Raw genomic sequence first — 24036 nt, forward strand, 5'->3', positions numbered from 1 at the left:
CTAGCCTCCGACTTCGAATGCCCCCCCCCCCACAAACACACACACACACACACACACCTCTGTGGGCGCTCAAAGCCCCGTGGGGCTGAGCTGGCATTTTTTCTGCCATTCTCCGGGGAATTCGGCTCACTGCATCTCCCAAACCCAGTGTCTGTGCTTTGCGGTCGAGCTGCCGATTTGCTTCGCTCTCTGAGAGACAAAGGTAAATGTCAGGTCGACCACCCCCTCCCTAGGTTTCCCATGTGAGACCACACGACAGATGTGCCCTCAAAGCATCATAGCACATTGAGGCCAGGTCGCAGTGACCACCTGCAGAAAGCCCTTTCTGATATGTTGAACCACCATGTTAATGAATTTCTATGTAGCACCTGCGGAAAAAAAAAGCACCACGGGGGCCAAGCGCTGGCTCCCGCTGGTTCATTGGCATTTTTCAGCTGTCACAGGAGTGAGCTGGCAGTCCAGATATATTATAGACTGTGACTAGGCCCACTCATCTATCATCTGGAGGTCTGATTTGATTCGGAGCGCCGCTGCTTTCTGGTGGTATACACTGGCCTGCCAGGGAGATATTAAAATTCCAGGGAGGTGTCCGGGGTGGGAACTTTGAAAGGAGAGATGAAAGATGGCGAATTCGTCTGCTGAATTACAAAACTGGGATCGATTTAGAATGTTTCCATAAATGTCTCCACAATCTCATCAGACTTGATTTGATGTCACGGTGAATCAGATGAAAATCTGGATTCTACCACAGGGGAAAGAAGCTATTAATGCCAACAGCTGTGCGTGCGCCTGCCTTCAAATACTGTGAAGAAAAGCTCAGGAATGTAGAGTCACACCTTGCCTTTCACATCAGGGAAAGTAATCATCTGGAGATGTTTGTGTGCTTACGTGGGATAACAATATCTGCCGCTATTCAAGATACATACAAAAGACAGGACAAACTTTTTGGTATGTCTAACTTGGAGATAGTCTGAAGTAGAAATGTGGGAAAGGGTTATTATCTCAGATTGCTTTCTGTGGGAATAGGTTTTTCTATTATCATGTGTCTCATCTGAGATGTATCCAAGTTACAAAACTATCTGTGAGGGTGCTCCCTTGGCTAAATGGTCTATGGCACATGATGTGCTTGTACTAATAACAGCTGAGGACCTTTGTTACATGGAACCGGACATTTCAGTCACTCAGCTGCATATAAAATTTGGAAAACGCTGAAAATACAAATTAACTGGATGTTAGGCAATCTTGTGTGACTGCTGGGACATTAACTAAAATCCACAAATGTCAAGTTCACGGTGGCATTAGAGGGAAAGTCAGAGGAATCACCAAAGTCATTAGAAATCATCCTCTGGGAACCATGAATGTCTGTACAAATGTCAGTCTATCCAACAGTTGTGGGGCTATTTTAACCGACCTGCATCGACTGACTGCATCCTTAGAGCCATGTCAGTAGTGTGGCTAAAAAACAAGAGTTACAATGTTCAAGAAAGGTTGTTTCCATTCAATTATTTTATTATTTATTTATTAATTAATATTAGCAAATAATAAATAGGTCACCTCATTGATACATATATATCTTCTGGCCACCAGTGGCAGTACTGGGCACACTGCTTCTGAACAGCGCTAGAGTTAGAGATCCTACACCAGCTTTAATTTTACACACCTTGTGTCAACTTAACCCTTATGTGGTGTTCGGGTCTGTGGGACCCGTTTTCATTTTTTATTAAAAGAAAAATGATACAATTAATTAATTTTCCAAACTCAGACTCACTGGCCTTGGCTCATTTTCTGTGAAGAACATATATCAGAATACATTTTTAATGACCACACACTGTACACCCCACCTACACATTTCTATTACATATAAGATGTCCGGGTCCTCTGGAAATTGATGTTCTGTGTACCTAGACTCTGTCCTCCTCCTGTCTGGGCCTGCTGTTAGTGTGTGTGTGTGTGTGTGTGCGTGCATGTGTGTGCGTGCGTGCGTGCGTGCGGGAGAGAGAGAAAGTGACAGAGAGAGAGTGAAAGAGTGACTGTAAATGTGAGTTTTGTGTTTCTGCTCCTGCGGTTCCCACACAAGGTTGCAACATTGTTGCAAAATTCAAGCATCAACACTGTCTGCTCTCATTTTCCTGCACATTTCACCCTCTGTCTTGCGGGAATCTTTATTTTCTCACACTCTATCTGCTACAAATTGGAGTCGGGACACTATAAATATAGCTTTGCCAGTGTGGTTTCTTATCACAACCGATCAAGATGGCCAAAAGGTGCTCTGCGCAGAGGGCCCTGGAATTGATTTTGGAAGAGAGAGAAGTTTTTGATGATGATGTAGAGGGAGAGGATTCAGAAGAAGAGGTTTCAGAATTTGACGATCACATTTCTGAAAATTCAGAGTCTGACAGTGACTCTGAAGAAGATGATGAGATTGAGTATCAGCCAGTTCCAAAACGAAGACGAGCCACAGGACAAGGCCGTCAGCAGCCAGCCCCAGGACCAGAACAAGACAGTCAGCATGGAGCAAGTGAGGAAATATGGATGTCAAAAAATTTTGAAATTAAACGGTCTTCTCGCCCAAGAAAAGAGCCACCCAGCAAGGATGCAACCAGGGCCAACACGGATGGCAGTTACTCACACACAGGACATCAAATCTTCTTTTGAGCTTTTCATCCCAGATTCCATGCAGAAAATTATTCTTGACTGCACTAATTTAGAAGGAAGACGTGTTTTTGGAGAGAGGTGGAAGGAAATGGACCAAACCCATTTACATGCCTACTTCGGGGTTCTTATCCTTGCTGGAGTTTTCAGGTCCAAAGGGGAATCCGCAGAATCCCTGTGGGATGCAGAAACTGGCAGAGAAATTTCTCTGGAAAATTTTCACATAATTTCCAGGATTATCCGCTTTGACAACCGAGATGACAGACCAGCTCGACGGCAGAGAGACAAACTAGCTGCCATCAGGACAGTGTGGGACAAGTGGGTGCGCCGCCTCCCCCCTGCTGTACAACCCTGGGCCAAATGTCACCATTGATGAACAGCTGATGCCATTTAGGGGGCTGCTGCCCCTTTCGGCAGTATATACCATCTAAACCTGCAAAGTATGATATAAAGATCTGGGCTGCCTGTGATGCCACTTCCTCATATGCTTGGAACTTACAAGTCTACACAGGGAAACCTGATGGAGGAGCCCCCGAGAAAAACCAAGGAATGAGAGTTGTCCTGGACATGTCTCAGGGACTCAGTGGACACAACATCACATGCAACAATTTTTTACCTCGCACAAGCTGGGACAGGAGCTCCTAAAGAGGAAGCTGACCATGGTGGGAACAATACGGAAAAACAAGTCAGAGCTCCCACCTCAACTACTGACTTCAAAGAACAGGCCTGTCAAGTCTTCCAAGTTTGCGTACACGGCTGACACATCCCTGGTATCCTATGTACCAAAGAAAGGCAAGACTGTGGTACTCATGAGTACACTGCACGGGGATGGAAGAATCTGTGACCAGGAACATCACAAACCAGAGATCATCATGGATTATAATGCCACAAAAGGAGGGGTAGACAACATGGACAAGCTGGTGACGGCCTACAGCTGCAAACGGAGGACTCTACGCCACTGGTGATATTCTTTGACATGTTGGACATCTCAGCATACAACGCCTTTGTCATTTGGATGGCACTGAACCCAGAGTGGAACAGAGGGAAGCTCCAGAAGAGACGCCTCTTTCTCGAGGATCTGGGAAAGGCATTGGTGAGACCACAAATCGAGGAAAGACAACATGTCCCCAGAACCCCAGCCTCTGCAGCCATCGTGAGGAGGATTCAGGAGGAGAATGCTGGTGCCCTATCCACCCAACCTACAGAACCACAATCTGCAGAGCCTGAAGTAAGTGTGTGATGCTGTTGCAGTACATGTCTGGCACTCATGTCTTGTGAGAGAGAGAGGTGTTAGTAAAATTCCTGATCTTTTCATTATTCTAGGTTGTGAACACCAGCAACAAGAAGAAGCGGTGCGAAGTGTGCAGACCCAAGATGGACAGAAAAACACAATATAAATGCATCAAGTGCAAAAAGTATATCTGCAACACACACACAGTAAAACTCTGCCCCTCATGTGTTGTATAGGCTAGTGGCTAAAGGCCATGTGTTCAATGGGGCTGATGTGTTGTCTTGACTGATATGTTTACTCTATGTGTTCAGCTTGTGTTGTGCAAAGAAATAAAAGTCAGTAGTTTTGAAAAACCTTGCTTCACTTGTAAATTTGTTTCCACTCATATCTTGATTTTAATTGATTTTCTTTATTATGTTTTAAATAATAAGTTATAAATGTGATCTAACAAAGGTAAAGGGCAAATATTAACCATATATACTATTTATACTGCTTGTAATTGGGATGAAGTAAACATCTGTTGAGTATTTTAACATAAAAGTGTTTGATTGTGAGGCATTAAAAACCACAAAATGCAACGGGTCCACCAGACCCACAAACACTGGCTGAGTAACAACAATATGAACACCACACAAGGGTTAAAGGAAATTATATGAACTGAGAAAATCGTTATTCAGTTAATTTGTCTTTGTAACATTCTTTCTGAGATGCCGTCTGATGTCAAGTTTCTGAGAGCAGGGATGTCACGATACCAGAATTGTGGTTGTCAGTACGGATACCATTGAAATTCCACAATTCATGATACCAAATTCAAAATCACAGAAAAAACTGAAAACAACAGATGCTGCTGCTGCACACACAGTGTACTAACACATGCACACACACCTCCACATAGTAAGCATGTAAGCAGTAGTTAAAACTGAAAATATTTATTCAAAAAGTCAGCGTTATATTTCAACAGACTGAACAGTGATGATAGTAGCAGCTAATGTTGTTAGCACGAAGCTCAGGTAGCTGCATTAGCCTCGCTATGCTAACGTTAGCCATTGTGAAAGTTGTGTGTGGAGTGGGGTTACAACAGATGCTAACTTTGACAATTCACAAATTATAACAGTAACATTTCAGGACATCAACATTTTGACGACATTTTGTTGATATAAAATTAACAACTGAAACTCACTCAGCCTGAACTACGACATCTACTACGACATCTACCGTACCTTAGAGTACTGGAGAAAAAGAAGTACTTTTCACAATTTTGTTATCGACTTAGTATCAAAGTATTGGTTCCTGTGACATCCCTAGCCAGGGACCATGATCCAGTGAAATCCCTCCTTCTGTTTTCCTGTCTCTGCTGTCAATTATCAGACAATACTTATATTATAAATAAAGTAAATACATAAATAAATTATAAAAGGCAGAAATTGGAGGATTATTGTTTAAATGTTGAAATGATTTTCCATTGTTTTTAGCGTCATGAAACATTTTCTGCTTATAAATATCTGGAGTGATGTTGCTAAATTTCAGCCCCACTCAGACCCTGCCTGAAGTGTTGCACAGTGGTGCTTCAATCAGTTATTAAGTTTGGTGGCCACCCCACTGATTCTTGCTCTGGAGGTCCATTCAGGCGTACATGGCCTCCTCTGAGACTCACACTTAAGGTGATGATGAATATCCATCAAGTTGGCTCCAGTTTCATATCCTGATAAACAGGTTTTTTTTTGTTTGTTTGTTTTTTTTTTTTTGTCTGAGGTCATTCAGTGCATTCCTTTTGAATACATCTACAAACCATTTATTTTTAGCATTAGAGTCCGCTTCATGATGTAGAAACAAAAATATTGCACACCTGTTTATTGCCAAACTCATCAAAGAGGAAATAAAACGCATCATAAAAAAAGAATCACGGCTGATTGGTGTTTAATGTTTGAAAGTTTTTCTAAAGCAATTTTATAACTCTCCACAATTAAGCAAACAAGATGCGTCCAGCCATTTGCAGAGAGTGCTCTAGTTTTAAAGGGATCATCAAAGGGGATGGCACTAACTAGGGCACACACAGCCTGCCAAGAAGTCATTAAATATGCCTGGGTTAGCAAATGCCCAGTGTGTCCCATGCTTGCAAATGAACAGGGCTTTGGTCAATGAGTCTTGCTGCTAATTTGCAGCGATCACACAGCAGATAACTTGGTATCCTTTTCCAGGCTGTTGCAGACTGACAAGAAGACATTTCACAAACGTCTTCTCATCCTTGTTTTGACTGGCTCCCTTCTGTGAAGAGTTACTGACATCCTCCCACTCAGACAGACAGCGTCTGAGCTGAGAACCCTGTGAAAACTCAGTCTTTGAGTGTATTCAGTATAACTAAATGATTACATTATTTAAAGGCAACAAACTTTTTATGTTGCACCTTTCAACAACAAGGCAATTATAGCATGAGTAGAGAGGTTTGAAATAAAACAGAAACAATAACACATGCCATCCGTGTCTCATTATCCCCCATTAAGACAAGAGAACGTAACCATCGAGTTCAGCAATCTTCCCCAACAAACGTACTTCTATGTAATGTAAACAAAGTTAACATATGTACAAGATTTACAGTAACTGAGTGGAGAGCTCTCTGTATGTAAAGTCACTGACTGAGCAAGAAACACATGACGAAAGTTCTGAACATAATTTCCCACTGCACCAATGGGAACGACAAAGATCAGGTTTTTCAGTAAACCTGCAGCCAAACAGAGACACACTCAAATCATTAATTCTTACATCAAACACACCAAACTATGCTGGCACTTGTAGTTGATTTATCATAGTTTCTAAGCATTCAGTATTTTAATTCAGAAGGATTTCTTCGACCTTCCTTGTTCTGTTACTTTTTCTCTCCCCTGACCCACCGGGACAACACCCCCTCTGTTTTCAAATTACAAATGAAGCACTGAAGGCAACAAAGAGGATGCCTCCTCTGGCAGCCTGAGGTACTGATAATAACAGTAACCAGCAACCTTGGCCTTGTTATTATTACTGGTTCTGCTTTATTGTTTGCATATTTTCATGTTTTACTTTAGCATTTTTTAAAATATCACAGTAATGGTTAAGATGGCAGCCTTAGGCTTTTGGGTAAGGTTAGTCAAGGTCAATACTGAAGCAAAGTAAATCATTAGCTGGATTTTTTTTTTTAAATCAAGCTATTTTATTTTGAAGGTTTTCTAACACAGAGTTGAGTTTTTCTGGAAGGTTCAAAATATTCTGTCACTGTCATTTTTTTGTTTTCATATTTTGTAATTAATGTTAAAAAAATATCAGACATTTTGAAATGGCTAAATCAAATTTCAGCACAAATATTTATGTTTCAGTTCTATGCTTTCATATTTTTATTTCATGCTTATATGTACCAACTGTCCTTTTTTCATTCCCTTTCATTCTCTCTTGCTTTTCCACCCTCTCTCCATCGGCCATCTATTCATTCACCACTCACAACCTTTGCTTCTCTTGCATTCCTCCATCTTTTGAACCCTCTATCCGTCCCTCATTTCCTTTCTTTCCTCACACTCTGTCCTTTCATCCCTCCTTCCTCTGTCCTCCACAGGATCAAGGTTCATTCTGCTGCAGGGGAGCCAGTTGGATGCTTCAGACTGGCTGAACCCCGCCCAGATCTTGTTGTACTACCAGCAGAATGCCAGTGGGCCCTGGGTCAATGAGCTGTGTGGACGACGCCTCCTGGACCCCTGTGAGCACCAGTGTGACCAAGAGACAGGTAAGCCAACAGCAAGACATGAACAAGTGTTAGCTCAGCACTGTGCCAGGGTTAGGTACCAAAGAAACCAGATGTGTAGTGGTGCATGTACGGAGGTATATGGCATACACTCACCTCTGGCCAGCAGGGTTTATCTATGAAAACAGCCACATTCAACCAGTGCACATCTGTCAGAGTACGGCTATCATTGCACAAGTCTTTTGTGTAATTTGAAGCGTTTGCTTTGCAGAGATTTTTGGCCTCTGACTTTAGCCTTTAAGGCAGTGGCTTCTCCCAAGCAAGCAGTAAAGCTGCAGCAAATCTGGTCAGAAGCATTTGTCTTAAGAACAACCTCAGGGAACAAAAGCTCCTACGCTTGTTGTTCTATAACCCGCAAACTTCACAGCTCACGCAGCCACAGATATGAAACAGACCAAAGCACTTCTAACCTTTTTCGACAAGTAAAAAACATCAGGGAATGATGAGTCAGACAACGGCAGGAGAACATGAGAGAAATGTAACATTAGATAATCATGTTGCAGTGTGAAAATACATCATGTCAGGTAAGAAAGAAGTGCACCATGGCATGTAAAGGTCGTGTATTTAAAATGTCAGCCAAATGCACTTTAGGTACCTAAGGTGAAAGTAGGCAACTTTTACTTCAGAGGAGTGGCCCAGTGATTAATATTACTGATGCATGAATGTGGAGGTGGTTGTGTGTTGTCAGAAAACTCATTAATTATTAAATGATGACAAGGTCTCAGCTCTGTGGCTTTGTAGATGAGTGGCATCATCATCATTCTGTGGAGAATAATTTTTTGGCTGGCCTATTTAATATGTTATTTGGAGTCATATAGATATTTATCGCTGCTATAGTCAATGGACTTTGAATCAAATAAGCTTACATAATGATATGCTTTATATCATAAGTATTATTTAAAGGTTTTTTTTTTTAGGTTTTCTCTTCCAGTCATTGTTGTCTTCATAATACAAGAAGTTATAATATGTCCACTGAGCAGCACTACGTCTTCAGATTGGAGGCTACAGTGAGTCTCTACTGGAAAGTGACAAGGCAGGCTGGGGCCAGCTGGTTAGCATGCTAATTTTAGTAGAAAAAACAGACGTGATGGAGACAAGAGTTAACATTGGTGTTGCTGGAGACAGCTCTTGGTGGGTAAAAGAATGAAGTTTGATGCTGAACTAGCAATGTTTCTTCTGGACCGGGAAGTAATCAGCTGTTAGTGCTAACGCTGGCGATGTACCAATAACAATACAATACAATAGCAAATAAATAGTTCCTTTAAGAGCTAGCTAGCATGATTCTGGTAAGCTCACCACCTACAGTAGTTTGCCAGCTAAAAATAGAAAAAAGAAGACTAAAAACATACCTGGATAATAAATATACTCTTTTTAGGAGACAGAACTGAATGAGTTGTTTAACAATGCAGGTAGGTCAAATGAAAGATGTTATTTGCAGAGACAACTGGACCTAGGTGAAGTAACAACTAATAAAATTGAGTAACATCACAACTATCAATGGCAGCTCACACGTAGATGGTTTAACTGTGAGAATATACAGAGCTGGCCGAGGGACAGTGAACGTCTCATTTCTCTATAAACAAAAACTTATGGCATCAGAATCTACACTTAATGCCTTTAAAGGAGTTTAAAGCGGAAGCTGGAGCTCAGTTTGTTTGACATATATTTTCTCTGACACATTTCCAGAACCAAACAAAATGCGTCAAACAATTTAAGATCAAGCATCAAGAAATTACACCCCACCTCTGCTGGCATGTCCTTCCTGTCACATTTGTGTTTAACAACTAACTGGTCAGGAGTATTTAGTAACAGCCATGATAACTGTTCTCATGAATACTGTTTTCATAGATATTGGATATGTGTCCTTTGGGTCTCAGTTTAAAAGTTACTGGCGAAGAAATGAATTTCCACATTGTAGCATCACTACTGTTTTTTTTTTTTCCCTGATACAGTATTTTGATGGGTTTATTCAGTAATTCAACTGTGATTCCTCTAATCGAAAAGATGCCTGTAAAACTGAGTGGACAATTAAAGACCGCATTTGCTTGTGCAAAGTTGGCTTAATGGCTGTATTATGGAGCACAGTTGTGTTTATTAACTGGTCTGTGAAGGCCTGGAGACGTTCCAGGTATTAGCCATTGCAGAGACCCAATCCTGCAAAGTGCTTCCAGATCTTGTAGTGTATGTGTGCTTCACTCACTGTAGGCTCCTCACCAGTGACTCTTGTTTGAGTGCCCGAAACACAGTCTGTAGGAGGAAGGAGCCCTTTTTTTTAAAATTGTTTAAATGTGTGACCACGATTATGCTCAGTCGTGCCACAGGGCCTGAAATGGGAAATAGTGCCTGCAGTACTTGACCTGGTTTTCTCCAGCAGGGATGTGTGTGGAGCTGATCAATTAGTTTGCATGTCCACTGTCAACTTCATTTGTGCTCTAGGTAACAGCAGGGAGACTACATGCAACATCTAGTTGGAACTGGATGGTTTTTGTGACCAACGTTTGATATCAAGTTCAAACTATATAGATAAACTTTAATTGGAAATGAAATGAGGTATGTGTAATGTATTTGTCTCAACATACAGAGAATATTTTATTGGTAAGATCTTGCAAATGTTAGCAAATACTTTGACACAACTCATGTTCCCTGTATGGGATTTCATATGGATGCAGTTACATTACTGTGTAGGGGCTCAGAGATACATTAAAAATTTAAGTACCTACACAAATACTTGAATATAAGTTACACAAATAATAAATAATACATGTTATTTATACAGTTCTTTTTGAGATCTGCTCTGCTAGTTACACCTCCTGTTTCTGACATGGTGAGACTGGAATAGAATCAGATGAAATATTGGATTTCTTTTTTTGAGTTTTTTTGAGTCATGCTGCAGTATGATTAATTTCAATCTCTCCTCCTCCAGCTTGAAGTTGAAGTATGTGTAACCTCACAGTTGATATATATATTTTTTGTTATTATTTTTTGGAGCATTTTGCCTTTATTAAATCAGGTTGCTCCACAGTTGATATCTTTGATGTCGATGTTGAAGGGCAGGTTGACAATAGTCAGGTGCCCATATGGACACTGAGACAGGTTTAACTTGCTGTAATCTTTTCTGCTGTAGTTTTTTGTCCTCCGTTAGTTATACTGATGTGTATGAGAAAGGGATCGAACAGGAGGAACAATTACAGCACAAAAAAGATCTGTTTCAGTGTTTGCATGGGCACCTTGACTATTGATTTCAGGCAGACAGGAATAATTGTGAACCTAATGCTTTTATGTTATTGATCCTTATTTGAGTTCATACACAATGACAATCAGACATCTAAAAATACAGACTATTTTCTTTTCTTCTCAAAAATGTATTTCTCTCTTCTGTTGCATTTAGTTTGTTTTGTTACCACAAGTGTGCTTCCAGTACACTGTTCAAGAGATGAATAATGGGTTGAAGTGATAAATGTAAGCTTGATGGCATGTCTGAAATGACTGATAAATTATATGGGCCTTATACTGAGGAAAAGCAAAATGTCAATAACTGATTGATGGCACATTATATCAATTCTTCTTTGTGACCAAAAACTGAAAACACAACTCTGATCTGCTCACAGTTTATATATTTGCAGTTGCTTGCAGAGGCTGTCGGCCGAATACCGAAACAGGACATTAATGTAAAATTCAGCAGGGATTTAATGGCAGGCCTCCCAAGTGATGATTGACGGATGTAATACATGATGCATGCTGGGTAAAAATCAGATCTGCTTTTAAAAACATGGAAAATCAATTTCACATAATTGTTACTACTGAAGATATTTCTGAAATATGAACAAACAACCAACAATCATTAAACACAGACATAAAACAAATGTAGAAGATATGATTTCATATGGAATATGGATAAAATACATTGAATGCACACCAACCCTTGGAAACACATGTGAAGTCTGCATTGTACAGTGCATGTCTATATGGGCCACATGCAGCTACTGTACATAATGTTTTATTCAAGCCACAGACCACATTCGAATTCCAAATGATGAGAACAGTGTGCTGATAAAACAGACTTGTCGAACATTTTGTTGTTTAACAAGCTCTTTATCGCTCTCTCTGCCAGCGAACACAGTTTGATCCCCCCGCCTCCAATTTCACTATGAAGAAAGCGTCAGCCTGTAAAACAGAATATTATAATACGTCTTGTTATTTTAACATATTTGACGAGCTTTAGCCAGAAAAAAGAGTGAGAGTTGTGCAGGAATGTAACAAACTCAGTGAGTTGGTGCTGGCTGAGGGTTTGGGTGCACTCTGACGCAGGAGAGCGGGACTCTCACCCCACTTAACACACAGTAAAGTGTCAGTGACTAGCATGCTAATTTGTGTTACTTAATAGCATTTACAATTTGCAATTAGGCGTGTTAGTCGTCAGGGAAGGTCAGGAATGAGGGGGAATGGTGGGACAAGGTTACTGAAGGGCAGATATGGGAGTGGCTGGTTAGTGCAACGCTGGAGAAAAGGAAAACTAGGTAAATGTGAGATGAGGGTGTCGACTGATGACATCATTTCTCAAGGTCCCTGAACTGACCTGTGCCTAAATCTAAGCTGCAACACAACTGAACCCAGAGATGTATTGCAAACTGACAGTTGGCATTTTCGAACAAAAGCCATTAATACTTTTTTTAATGGTAACATTTTGTATGAATTTCAGGGTGGAAAAGATATCAGTTTTGTGCAACTCAACACAACTGAAGGGCTTGCCTAAGGATTTTTGCAGAATCCTGCTGTGTATTGGAGATAAAGCATTTCCCAGTGTCATTGTGAAAAACTGATGCTGTCATCGCGTCCCTCGTCAAATGAAGCTGGAACACAGGGCACCTGAGCAGATCCCTGCCAATCTAAGCCTATCACACAGTGACGGTTGTCATCTTCTTCAGTGTGTACTTTTGTCACTTTATGATGACATTTTGTCATACAGTATAATGTGCATATTTCACATGTGTCACGATGTAGGCTATGGTCAGAATCATGCCATACATAGTGGTTGAGGGTTAGTGTCACGAACCTTGACCCACCTTGGCTGCCTGAGCGTGTGGTCAGAACTGTTGAAGTGTGGCACCAGTAGCTCTGTCATGTGACCACTGAAGGTATGCTAATCCTAACCCTGAGCCTTTTTTGGCTATAACTTTCTGACCATGAGACCGAGATAGAAAGTTCCTGAAGAAGTGGCACCTCCCAGCACTCACACGTTTCCCTCAAGAAATGCAGATTAGTCTGCTGTAGTGACTTTAGTTTTTTTCTCACATTTAAAAAGAGCCTGGCTCTGGGGCGGCCCGATGGCGGAGTGGTTAGGGCGCGTACCACATTGAGCGGATGTTCTCAGCAGGCGAGCGCCGGTTCGACTCCTGACTGGCCTGACTCCCGACCGGCCCGACTCTTTCCTGCGTGTCATTCCCCCTCTCTCTCTGCCCCTTTCCTGTCACTCTCTACTGTCCTGTCAATAAAGGCAAAAGCCTTTATTGACAAAGGCTAATGCACAACAAAACCTATCTTATCTTTCTTTATGAAAAACATATAAATTTTTCTCATCAGTTCTGGTAATAGAACTGTGGTATGTAGACTACAGGTGGAATGCAAAGCTAATATTCTTGTATTTATGTAAGCATACTGGTAAAAGTTTAGCTGCTCACAAAATATACAAACTAACAACTGTCAATGCAGGAGGGCAGCATGGGCCCAGGCCCCATCCCGCCACCGAGACTGGTGCAAATTGGTTCAGTACAAACAGACACAGATGAAAACATAGCCCCTTTGATGGAGGTGATATTGGAAATACGATGTTTTTTCTGTAAAAAAAAAAAAGCCTTAATAATGCTCTATGTCATAGTGCATTTCTTCTTGGATTGAAATGAAGCTGGTTTGAGGTGTCTGTGAGAAAAAAAAGGGTGATTTTCAAATGTTAAAATTCCCTCTTGGCCATTTTTGATGTACTTTTGAAACGGTCCCTAACTTGAGCTCATCACTTCCCATCTAATGTCCCACAGAGAGCAGCAGGCTTCAATGGCGAAACACAAGGTTAAAATAACACCTGAGCAAGAGTCAAGGTTTATTCTGCAGTCCAACAAATATAGTGAAAACAGATGATTTATTGAGGATGAACCTCACTGTAAGCCTGACAAACAAATTTAAAACCCCCTTAGCCAATTTGTTTACATCATATCAAATCGGGATCATGGTAAATCCTACTTCTTCCTGTTAATGCCATACAGACATTCTCAGTGGACATTAAAGATCTTGGCACTGCTGTAAAGTGTGGGTTAGCAAGATATGTGTGATGTCACAGAGGTGGGACATGTGCAAATTGTTTTAATTAGTGACAGGTAGATGGGGGCAGCAGATAATGTAAATTACTGCAAGAAATCACTTTGTACCTTTTTCATTATCTGTTTATAATGCATTTGTATTTGATTACATCCCTAACGGACACAGAAAGGACAGAAAGAATCATTTCAGCTTTACATGGTTTCTTGGAAAGTCTCTGGCAGGGCATCACTGAAATTATGAGTGCAGGAAGAAATCTCACACAGGAACTGTCTTCCTTGTTTTGCATCCATAATTCAGCAGTCTAACTCTCCCCTGGGCAATACAGAGTGAGTTCTGAGACCTTTCAATAAATCAAAAAGCTGGACCAGTGTGTCTCATGCCTGCCTTTCTTGGAGTAATTCCTGAGACTCACCCATGCACCCAAACCCCCCATTCTGCCCATTCCTTAAAATGATATATGGACCAGCAAGGCTTCAGTAATTGTATTGTATTTTTCATATGATGCATTTGTAATGATACCATTGTGCATATGTGTGCTTGTGCTTGTGTGTGTGTGTGTGTGTGTGTGTGTGTATGTGTGTGCGTTTGTCAGCGTGACAATGTGCACATGAGATTGAGTGAATGTGCGTGTGTGGGCTGCGAGGAGATTGCAGAGGTACTATAGATAGCTTAAATCCAATCCTCTTTTCTGCTGGAGGAGATACTGATGAAAACCGAGATGGGCTGCGACAATATCTGTGCTACTCCTGCAAGACACTAAAAAAGATGGTGGAGGTTTTAGCGAGCAGCATTTCCTTTCCTGCAGAGCCCTAGCCCTGGACGATGTGGATGCTGTTGTCTGTGGGTCTTTACCTCACCTTCTGTCCTTCTCTCTGTCTGATCTGCGTGTGTGGGGACTTTTATAAAACACAAAGGAACTTTGTTATGCCCCTGAAGAAGTACGTTCCCATATCATACTGGTTTGATTAATGAGGCTGCATTATGGAACAGTGTGTGGATATCTGCCTGATGAGCTGAATACATTTGTGCATCAGTGATACAAAGGTGAACGGGAAGAAAATACTGTTTTCGATGAAGCCCACACAAAATCATGAGGCTATTTAAGGGCATGCATTATCTGTACACTTTGCTCACCCTACAGTTTCCTTCTGTGTGTTATTAAAGGTGACAAATAGCAGGGCAGGAAGTGATGAAAATAAAGTGTGAAGCTTAGAAACCGGCTCGGTGTCTGTATATTGAGAAATTAGGCGACATAACACCTTGCAAGTGTAAAACAAGTTTGAGCTGAGTGGTGTGACCTCAGAGTGCGATGAAACACTTAAACACAAATTAAAGCAAGATGAGGCGTTTGTAGTATTGTAAACAGGTGTATATATAACAAATCTAAATGAATCACTACAGCTCCTGTCATCTCTGCTGCTTTTTTTTTTTGGACACAGTTTAGACACAGTTCAGTCATTCAACATATGAAACTGGCATTCTAGTGGCAAATATTTCAGCTCTATCACTGCATATTTAACAAAGCAGCAAAGTAGCAATTATGTTCAGAGCCACAGTTTCTGCATGTTCGGAGCACCGCCAAGGAGAGTGTTGGAGAAGCAGCCAGGTGATAGTAAAGGAGGTGTTTTTTTTTGGTTACTTTTTCAAAAAATCGTGTTTGAACAGTTCCAACTGGCATGTAATTGCTTCAGACTAATTTGAATGCAGTGAATATACCATATTCCCTCATCTTACTGGTGATGGCCCATTATGAGGTGAGAGTCTGGCAGGAGTCCTCAGGATAAGTGTGGTGAAAAGTCAAAGTGAGGTGATGTTTTAAAGTTGCTCCACTCATTTCTGGTACCTCTGCTGGTCCACTTGGGTGTGAAGCTAGCAGGCGAGTCCTCAGACTTCTTATCGCTGCAGAGCGTGGCAGCACTTACTTACAGCCTTATCTTTGTTGGTAGTTTTGCCAACTATGGTGAACTTCGGATTCTGTGATGCAGGCACAGACTGTAAATTTTGAATTCAAACTGGTCATTACCCTTCGAACCCTTTATTTTTTTCCTAGTTCCTACTGTGGTCAGGTGATATTTCAGGAGAAACAGTTTGCATTTTACATGAAAAATTCCAAGGTGGGAATGGCGTGGCATGTGTTTGGGTGATGTAGCTTATATGCAAATGAGTCATTTGAATCTAACCTTTTTACTGGGTAAACATGTAACATGACAACAACAAATAAATATTTTTAATTGTCTAATTAAGTGTTTTTCCAAACGAATGACCCTTGAGTGGAAGGGGGTTATAAAGTCCTCCGACACCAAGTCTACATCGATGCAGGCTTACAAACCACACTCACAGAGAACTGCAGCCTTGAGTCCAGGATGGATGAAATGCTACAAACCAACAAATGAGAGCTCTGAGTGGTTATTTCCAAAGGTTAAGTAATACGTTTCTATTGGCTGTTTTCATACACATATGACAGATTAGACATTACATTGTATTTTGGAATGAACATTTCACTGTGTACCTGAGAAAAAGGTACACATTTTTTTTTTGTTTGACTTGATCATTTCAAGAACTATTGGGAAAAAATCAGTTTAAGATTCAGATTAAAATCAGATTAAAAAAACAAATGAAAAAAATGTTCAGCAAAGAAAGAAATATGTCCAAAGAAGCATGGGAGTGAGTTTTTATTTATTCAATTAATAATTTCCCTTTCACAAGCTTACTATACCATGAATGTAATAAAAGCCATGTCTTTTAGATAGATATTGATATAATTACAATATCCTATCTGAAATATTTTGGGTAACAATAAATTTCCTTTTCCCAAAGTTTGTCAGTGTATTTCTACCCACCCCCTTCATGAAGAGACCCTCCCCAACCATGACTGACCCCATACAGAGTTATACTCCTTCTCTGAGGGGAAGGTATCGGGGCCAGATTGGAATTGGGCCCCTCTTTCTGTCTCTCTCTCTCTTTTCCTGCTTCCTATTCCAGCACGAGATCAATGCAACTCTCCACCACCCATCAAATTTTCATCCCAACCACAAGCCCTTTCACAGACCAACACGAGTTTCTAGACTCCATCTGGGAATTTTCCTGTGTGGCTCACAGAATGACTGCCCTGTTAAATGATGGTCTCATAATGGGATCTAATCACCAAAGACTCCTCACATGCTTCTTCATCTTTTCTATTACACATACTAAATCAAATCACTTAATTTAATTACTCTTTAAACGTCTATCTCTGTTAGTCTCTGCTGATTGAACTGCAGCTCAGTAGCTGACATACAGCATGTGCTGATAGCGAGGATGCTGCAGTGTGTTGATATCTGTGAGGTAGCTGTGTGTGTTGTTTAGCTTCCAATTTGTGTGTGCGCTGATCCTTAGATAGTAGCCTATATCAGGAAAAAGTCTGAGGATAAAATAAAATGATAATGTGAGATAAAGGTTCCATATTGTATAAAGTGAGATTTCCATGTGTTTTTTGATTATAAAGCAGGTCTAGGTTCTATATTAATACTGTAAAAGTATCACAGCCTCAGTCCACAGAGACATACACACAGCCTGTATTCAGAAATTGAGCCATCTGGACTTCTGTAACTTTTCTGATGTCATAACTATGCAGTCACTGCTGTCAGCCATGCCTCAATTCAGACCCACCATCAAACCTTGCAGGATTTGGTTGGAATGGTTCCCTGAAATTTGCTGTAATTTTTTTTTTGATCGCCCAGCCAATCAGAAATCTTCTTTTCCAGAGAGAAGCCTGAGAGAGAGGAGATGTAAAACTACATTGAGATGTTTTTTGTATTAAAAACCACAAATTTAATTTTATTTATTTATTTTATCTATAGATAAGAACATTTAAAATAAAGCACAGGAAAAGTGTAAGATATATGGGACCTTTAATTTAAACAGCACTACATGGATCTTCAGGTTGCTGCCCAGGCTTTGAGAATTACTGCTTTTGATAATCTGGCTAAATAGCTGGCTTGATTAAAACCTGATCATCTTGACTGTCCATGTTTCTTGCCCCGACAAACTTCAATGTCACTGCGTTCCCAGATCAGATTTTAGCAATTACTACTACCGTGCTGTCATAATGATGTCTAAAACAATGGAAACAAAAAGCCCAGTTGTGACGAGCTGGAATTTTCCTTTAATGCAGGTCCAATGTGGAGTGCACTTTTGCACGTGTGCTTTGCTTCTGAAGACGTTCTACAAGAGTTCAGACTTGAACTTACCTTACCTTACCTGAACTGATCTGGTCTTGTAGCTTTTTTGACTTTGGCATTTGTGTCAGCGACAACAAGAGGCTGTTGAAACTGCAGACCTGACTGCAGACTGAAAAAGTGTCCTCTACCTCATTTCTCTTCACTTACTTCCAGCTAAGCACTTCAAATAATTGAAGCTCTCAAATTTATTTGCATTGTTCATTCAAAAAGGTAATGGATGTTGAATGTTTATAGAGCCTATAGAGCTGGATGTACTGTGATTGAGAGGGATTATTTTTGAAAAAGGCAGAGTTTTCACGTCTCTGTATTTGTCTTGAGTAGGATTTTTTTTCTGGTCTCTCTTTCAAAGATTGACTTTGTCTTTGACCTGATGTGGTCTCAACTAAAGAGCACACAAATATGCTCATAATATACATAAGTATATTATTAAATATAAACATTGTCTTGAGCACAAATGGCTCGAGTCATTTCCTTTTTATTCAACTAATGCGAGCAGAGAAATCTGTGGATATGATTTCCTTTAGCCTGGCAGGTACTGACAGTTGACCTTTTCCATTAGCAGTGCTGAATAAAAGCCTAGAGCCCAGCGCCCTTCACTTGCCTCCTATTGAGCATGAGCAGAACATGTTGTACATGTTACTCATGGGTAACCCTCCAAACCAAAGGTGAGACCCCATCAATCATACTGAACAAAGTCAAGGCCGACATTTCTCCTGGGAGCTGACAGCAGAACAAAGAGCTGATGCTTCACTGTTCTGTTTTAAAAGGCTTCACTTATCAGGAGGATGCCAGCGAAGAGCATGGACCAAATCCAAATCCCTCCTCCAATGTATTGTTCTAATCCCTCCTGTGAGGTATCAGACATCTTTCTTTCTTTCTTTCTTTCTTTCTTTCTTTCTCTCTTTTAAATTGGTCAAACATATCAGTAGATAAGTCCACAAAATCCTCAGTGACCAAGTATCTATATTAAACACACGGGGTCCTGAACCCAGGGTTTAGAATCAGTTTTAGATGATCACGGTGCCTCAATCTGTAGACAGTTCAGATAAGCAGTGTTGCACATGATCCTATTAACAGTTGCCCCAAAATGCTGCCATAGCCCCGAGTGCTAAGTGAATTTTGGGACATCACAGTCCCAGAAAGGCTTTGCTTTAGTAATAATCACATGCTCTAAGTGTCTGTTCATTAGACAAATTAATGATCTAATAATTTCCCATTAAATATACAGTCACTGGATATAGCCAGATAGCTGTGAAATAACACTAACATAAACAGAGTTTATTAAATGTAGATCATTGGAGTAATGATTCAAAGTTAACTTCAGTATTGCCTTCTAGGATGCCCAGCAATTAAAGTAGAAACTACTGGGGAACCCAAAGTTGTTTTTGTGTTTCCACTGTTACAGGAGCTGTAAAGTTTAGGCAAATGGGATAGACAACAAATTTCAAAGTGACTATGTGATGTCTTTTTTTGCGCGTGGTGAGACAACACAGAATCCTAGTGATTTTTGTGATTTGCTGTCAGTGGTGGAACAATATCCTCCAATTCAAAAACATAAAAGTCGGTGCGTTGCTGTTCTTTCTCTCTCTGAGATAAGAAGGAGGCTGTTTTTGGATACAAAGTGAAGATCACCGCAGCGGTTTTTCAGGATATGCCTTTTGGCCACCAGCAATGCGAAAACAAGCAGCAGCTCTGCCTTATGACAGCTCTGACAGACTGATTTCCAAATCTGAATTAATCTTTTTTTTTTTTTTCTCTTTCTGAACTCTCCCTCCTCTCTGACTCTGTATTCTCTCTTGTCCTTCATGGCTCAGGATACAAGTTAAAACATTTTCAACATGTGCAATTGCATTGCCCCAACTCGCAGAGCTTCATTTCTTTCTGTTGAGAGTATTTTTTTACTATCCTAGTATGATTATTGTTTTTTTCATCATGCAAACTACTATAGCTGGTGAGTTATAAGGGACTATTTGAAAGTTTTGCCCATGTTTGCATTAACAGCTGTCTACTTGCCAGTCCAGAAGAAATGTTGCGAGTTCAGCATCAAACTTCATTCCTTTACTCACCAAGAGCTGTCTCCAGCAGTTTAAAGTAAAGCCAATGTTAAGTCTTGCCTCTATTGTGTCTTTTCTTCCCCTGAAGTTAGCATGCTAACCAGGTAGCCCCAGTTGGTCTCATTACTTTCTGATGGCGACCCACTGTAGCCTCCAGTCTGCCCTGAAGATGTAGCGCTGCTCAGTGGATGTATTATAACCTCTTGTATCAGAAAGACAACGGTGGCTGAAGCTCTTGTCAAGCGACAATAACCACCACCTCCAGATGTGAATGTTGGAAGTTAGGGAAATGGTTGGACACAGAGCCTTGTTATCCAGCGTCGGAAAGGTGTGTGTTGGGAGGAGGCAGCTGACACCATCTGACCATCCAAGCAGTTCGGCAGGAGTATAAATCTCACTTAGGATAGTTTTTCCTTTGTATGCCTGACAGAAAGTAAATAAGAACTTTTTATTTAATTGATTTCTGTCAAAATATGTTTTGTGTAAATACTGTGAATTCATTGAAGCGTATGAGCCCTGTGTTTTGAATTGAACCGTTTGCTCCCTGTATTGTTGAGATTCAAGTTGTTATGTATTGTGCTTGTATTAGGTTTAAACATTTATTATAGATAAGACATTCAAGACACTACTCAGCAAACAAGTTATTTTCATGCTTTAGGGTAAGAAAACTTATTGTCAATCGCAATAGTCAAGAGCTCCTGCTAGAAGACTTTTGCTGAGAAATTTGAACAAAAAAAAAAAACTATGACTACATCATTAAAAATAAGAGATGACTAAGAGTACTCTGTCTTCCTGAAGAGGATCATCTCTTGGATAGCTCTCGTGAAGAAAAACAAAAGGATTGGAGCAAAGGGAATTCTCCAATGAAATACAAAAGGCTCGACGATAATGAACACATGATTGAATTGCTGCTTTTCTGTTTGCAGGAGAATGCCTCTGCCTAGACGGCTACATGAAGGACCCCGTCCACAAGCACCTCTGCATCCGCAGTGAGTGGGGGCCCAATCAGGGGTAAGTTATTATAATCACCCGATGAGGGGGTGATTGCTCATTATCAGTCTGAGAAGAAGAAATTGTGGATAAATCATTTACAGCCAGGGAATCCTCCTATGCATCAAACAAGGCCGTTCATTTTCTTGGACAGATAAATCAAAAAGAGCTGCAATGTTTCCAATCACAATGGAGCACCTAAATGATTCATAAGATGCTAATTATCTGTAGACATCAAATACAGAGTCACCTACTGTAGATAGTGCTAAACAAATTAGTATTTACTTGATTAGAAAATGTATAGATAATAGATTTACAGATATACAGATTAGATTTATTTGAGGATGGCTAATTAGAGTAAGACAGAGGTCCTAATAATTAGTCCAAAAAAAAAAGATTTTCTTCAGCCTCTCATATGTGAAAATCCCATATAGGAGAAATCTGGGTGTCATGTTGGACTCTGCCTTACAGTTTGACAACCAGGTTATTGGCAAAATAAATAACTGTTTCTCTCTTTTAGAGATCTGGAGACCATCCTACATGCTTTTATTTATTGATAACTAGCTCTTACACTTAAGTTAGCTATGTTTCCTGAGGCTATTTCAAAATGCTGCAGTGAGACTCCTCATTGCTTCCTTTAAGAAAGACCAGTCTCCCCTGTAGCGTGCCTCCTTAACTGCTTAAACATCTTTTATCTTCCTGTGAAAGTGGTCTCAGACTTTTTGAACCCACTGTATATAATATCAAAATATACTGACAGGCTTTGGGATGGATATATATTTACATAACATATGTCTACAATATAAGCATACATACATAAACATACATGTAATGCTAGACATATATGTCAGTAAATTCAATTACTCCAATTTCTAATAGGTTTTATAAATTATTTTTACATATATGTTTTTCATGTATTTTGTATGTACATATATTTCATATTTCGAAATTCAATATATTTACATATGTTACATTTACATATTCTCTGACCAGATGCTCCTTGCTATTTCATGTTCCCAGTCAAAGTTTAAAAGTGAAGAAGCTCTTTCCATTGCTGCACCTAGACAGTTTACCTTCACTGTCACACCCTTCTTTGAGAATTTTTTAAAATCCCACCTAATACATTACATTACATTACATTTACTCATTTGGCAGATGCTTTTATCGAAAGCAACTTACAGGTGCAGGACAATAGTAAAGCTACAGTGCAGTGGGAAACCTTCGTGTAGGTATTAGGTAACACATCTATTTAATAAGTGTTGAGAAATTGCATAAGGAAGTGTATCAAAAAGTGCATAGTAAGTGCTAGTTAGACACGTCAAGGTTTTAGGAAAGGACGTGCTCTCAGAAGAGATGAGTTTTCAAGAGATTCTTGAAAATAGAGAGGGACGCCCCTGCTCTAATAGAACATGGTAGCTCATTCCACCATCAGGGAACCACATATGAGAACAGTCTGGACTGAGAATGCGTTGTGGGCAGGGATGGCAATGCCAGATGACGTTCCCTGGAGGAACTCAGTGGCCGAGAAGAAGCATGAGGCTGTATGACTGAGTTCAAGTTGATGGGTGCAGACCCAGAAGTCACTCTGAAGGGAAGCATTAGTGACTTGAATTGAATTGATTCAGGCAGCCATGGGTAACCAGTCTAGGTCGATGAGTAGTGGAGTCACATGTGCCCTTTTGGGCTGATTGAAGACCAGGCTGCTGTGTTCTGGACCATCTGTAACGGTTTCACTGAGCACAGAGGAAGGCCTGCCAAAAAGAAATTGCAGGAGTCGAGGTGAGAGATAACCGTCGCCTGGACTAAGAGCTGGGTGGAAGACTGAGTCAGGTAAGGCCTGATTTTCTGGATGTTGTAAAGAGCAAAGCAGCACAACAACATGGTTGGAGAAAGACAGTTGGTCATCAAACATTACTGCCAGGTTTCTTGCAACCTTAGATAAGGGTAAGGGAAGAATACACGATTTTGATATCAATATCATAATGAAGAGACTGATTAGCCGAGATGACTATGAGTTCAGTCTTTGAGAGGTTTAGTTGAAGTTGGCGTTCCTTCATCCATGCAGATATGTCAGAGAAACAAACAAAGGTTTACAAGACCATGGGGTCATCTGGTGGGAACGGCAGGTATAGCTGGGTGTCGTCAGCGTAGCAGTGATACGAGAAGCCATATGTGTGAAGAATTGGACCCAAGGAAGTGGTGTATATTGCAAAGAGGAGGGGTCCCAGAACCGATCCTTGGGGCACTCCAGTTGGGGAGGATGGGCTAAGGACATTTTCTCTTGCCGTGAAACAGTGAAGGAGTGCCTAGTAAGATGGGATTTGAACCAAGAAAGGGCTTTGCCCACGATGCCCATGTTGGAGTGTACGAATAGCAGATGCAAATGATGCAATGGTTCACTGTATCACAAGCTGCTGAGAGGTCCAGCAAGATACATAGTTCTCCACATGAGCAGGGTCAAGTGAGGGTTTTTTGAGCAGAAAAGTTACCTGAGCCAGTTTGAAAGCGGTTTGGAATGTTTCCAAAGCCAGTGAAGCATTTATCATGTGTGACTGCAGGGACAATGGGGGGAGATATGGTTTGGAGGAGGTTTGTGGAAACAGGATCTAGTGTACATGTAGTCAGATGGCTACTGGTTAGAAATTTTGGCACATTGCCCTCAGTGAGAGGGCTGAATGAGGAGAAGGCTGTGTCTTTCATTTGAGGAGATCTGGGTGGACATGTGGTAGGACAACCGCATAATGGATTTTTTGGAGTCCTGCACTTTGTGCCCTTCATCAGCAGAGGCAGGTTGTCTCTGGGAGTTTCAGA

The 24036-nt window shown here is 40.6% G+C and overlaps 1 protein-coding gene and 1 pseudogene across 8 annotated transcripts in view; both read left to right on the forward strand.

Moving 5' to 3' along the window:
* The window catches only part of astn1 (astrotactin 1), a 415092-nt gene that overhangs the window by 119099 nt on the left and 271957 nt on the right, over nucleotides 1-24036 (forward strand). For all 8 annotated transcript variants that reach the window (XM_071490448.1, XM_071490449.1, XM_071490451.1 and 5 more), the window contains 2 exons: nucleotides 7464-7631; nucleotides 21162-21246. In XM_071490448.1, coding sequence (XP_071346549.1) covers nucleotides 7464-7631; nucleotides 21162-21246 — 253 coding nt within the window. The remainder of the gene's footprint in view (nucleotides 1-7463; nucleotides 7632-21161; nucleotides 21247-24036) is intronic.
* On the forward strand, nucleotides 11-5515 carry LOC139628617 (piggyBac transposable element-derived protein 4-like; annotated as a pseudogene).

The sequence above is a fragment of the Trachinotus anak genome, unplaced genomic scaffold (assembly GCF_046630095.1).
Source record: "Trachinotus anak isolate AG129_WGS33_773 ecotype Australia unplaced genomic scaffold, CSIRO_AGI_Tana_v1 ptg000012l, whole genome shotgun sequence".
Taxonomy (NCBI): Eukaryota; Metazoa; Chordata; class Actinopteri; order Carangiformes; family Carangidae; genus Trachinotus; species Trachinotus anak.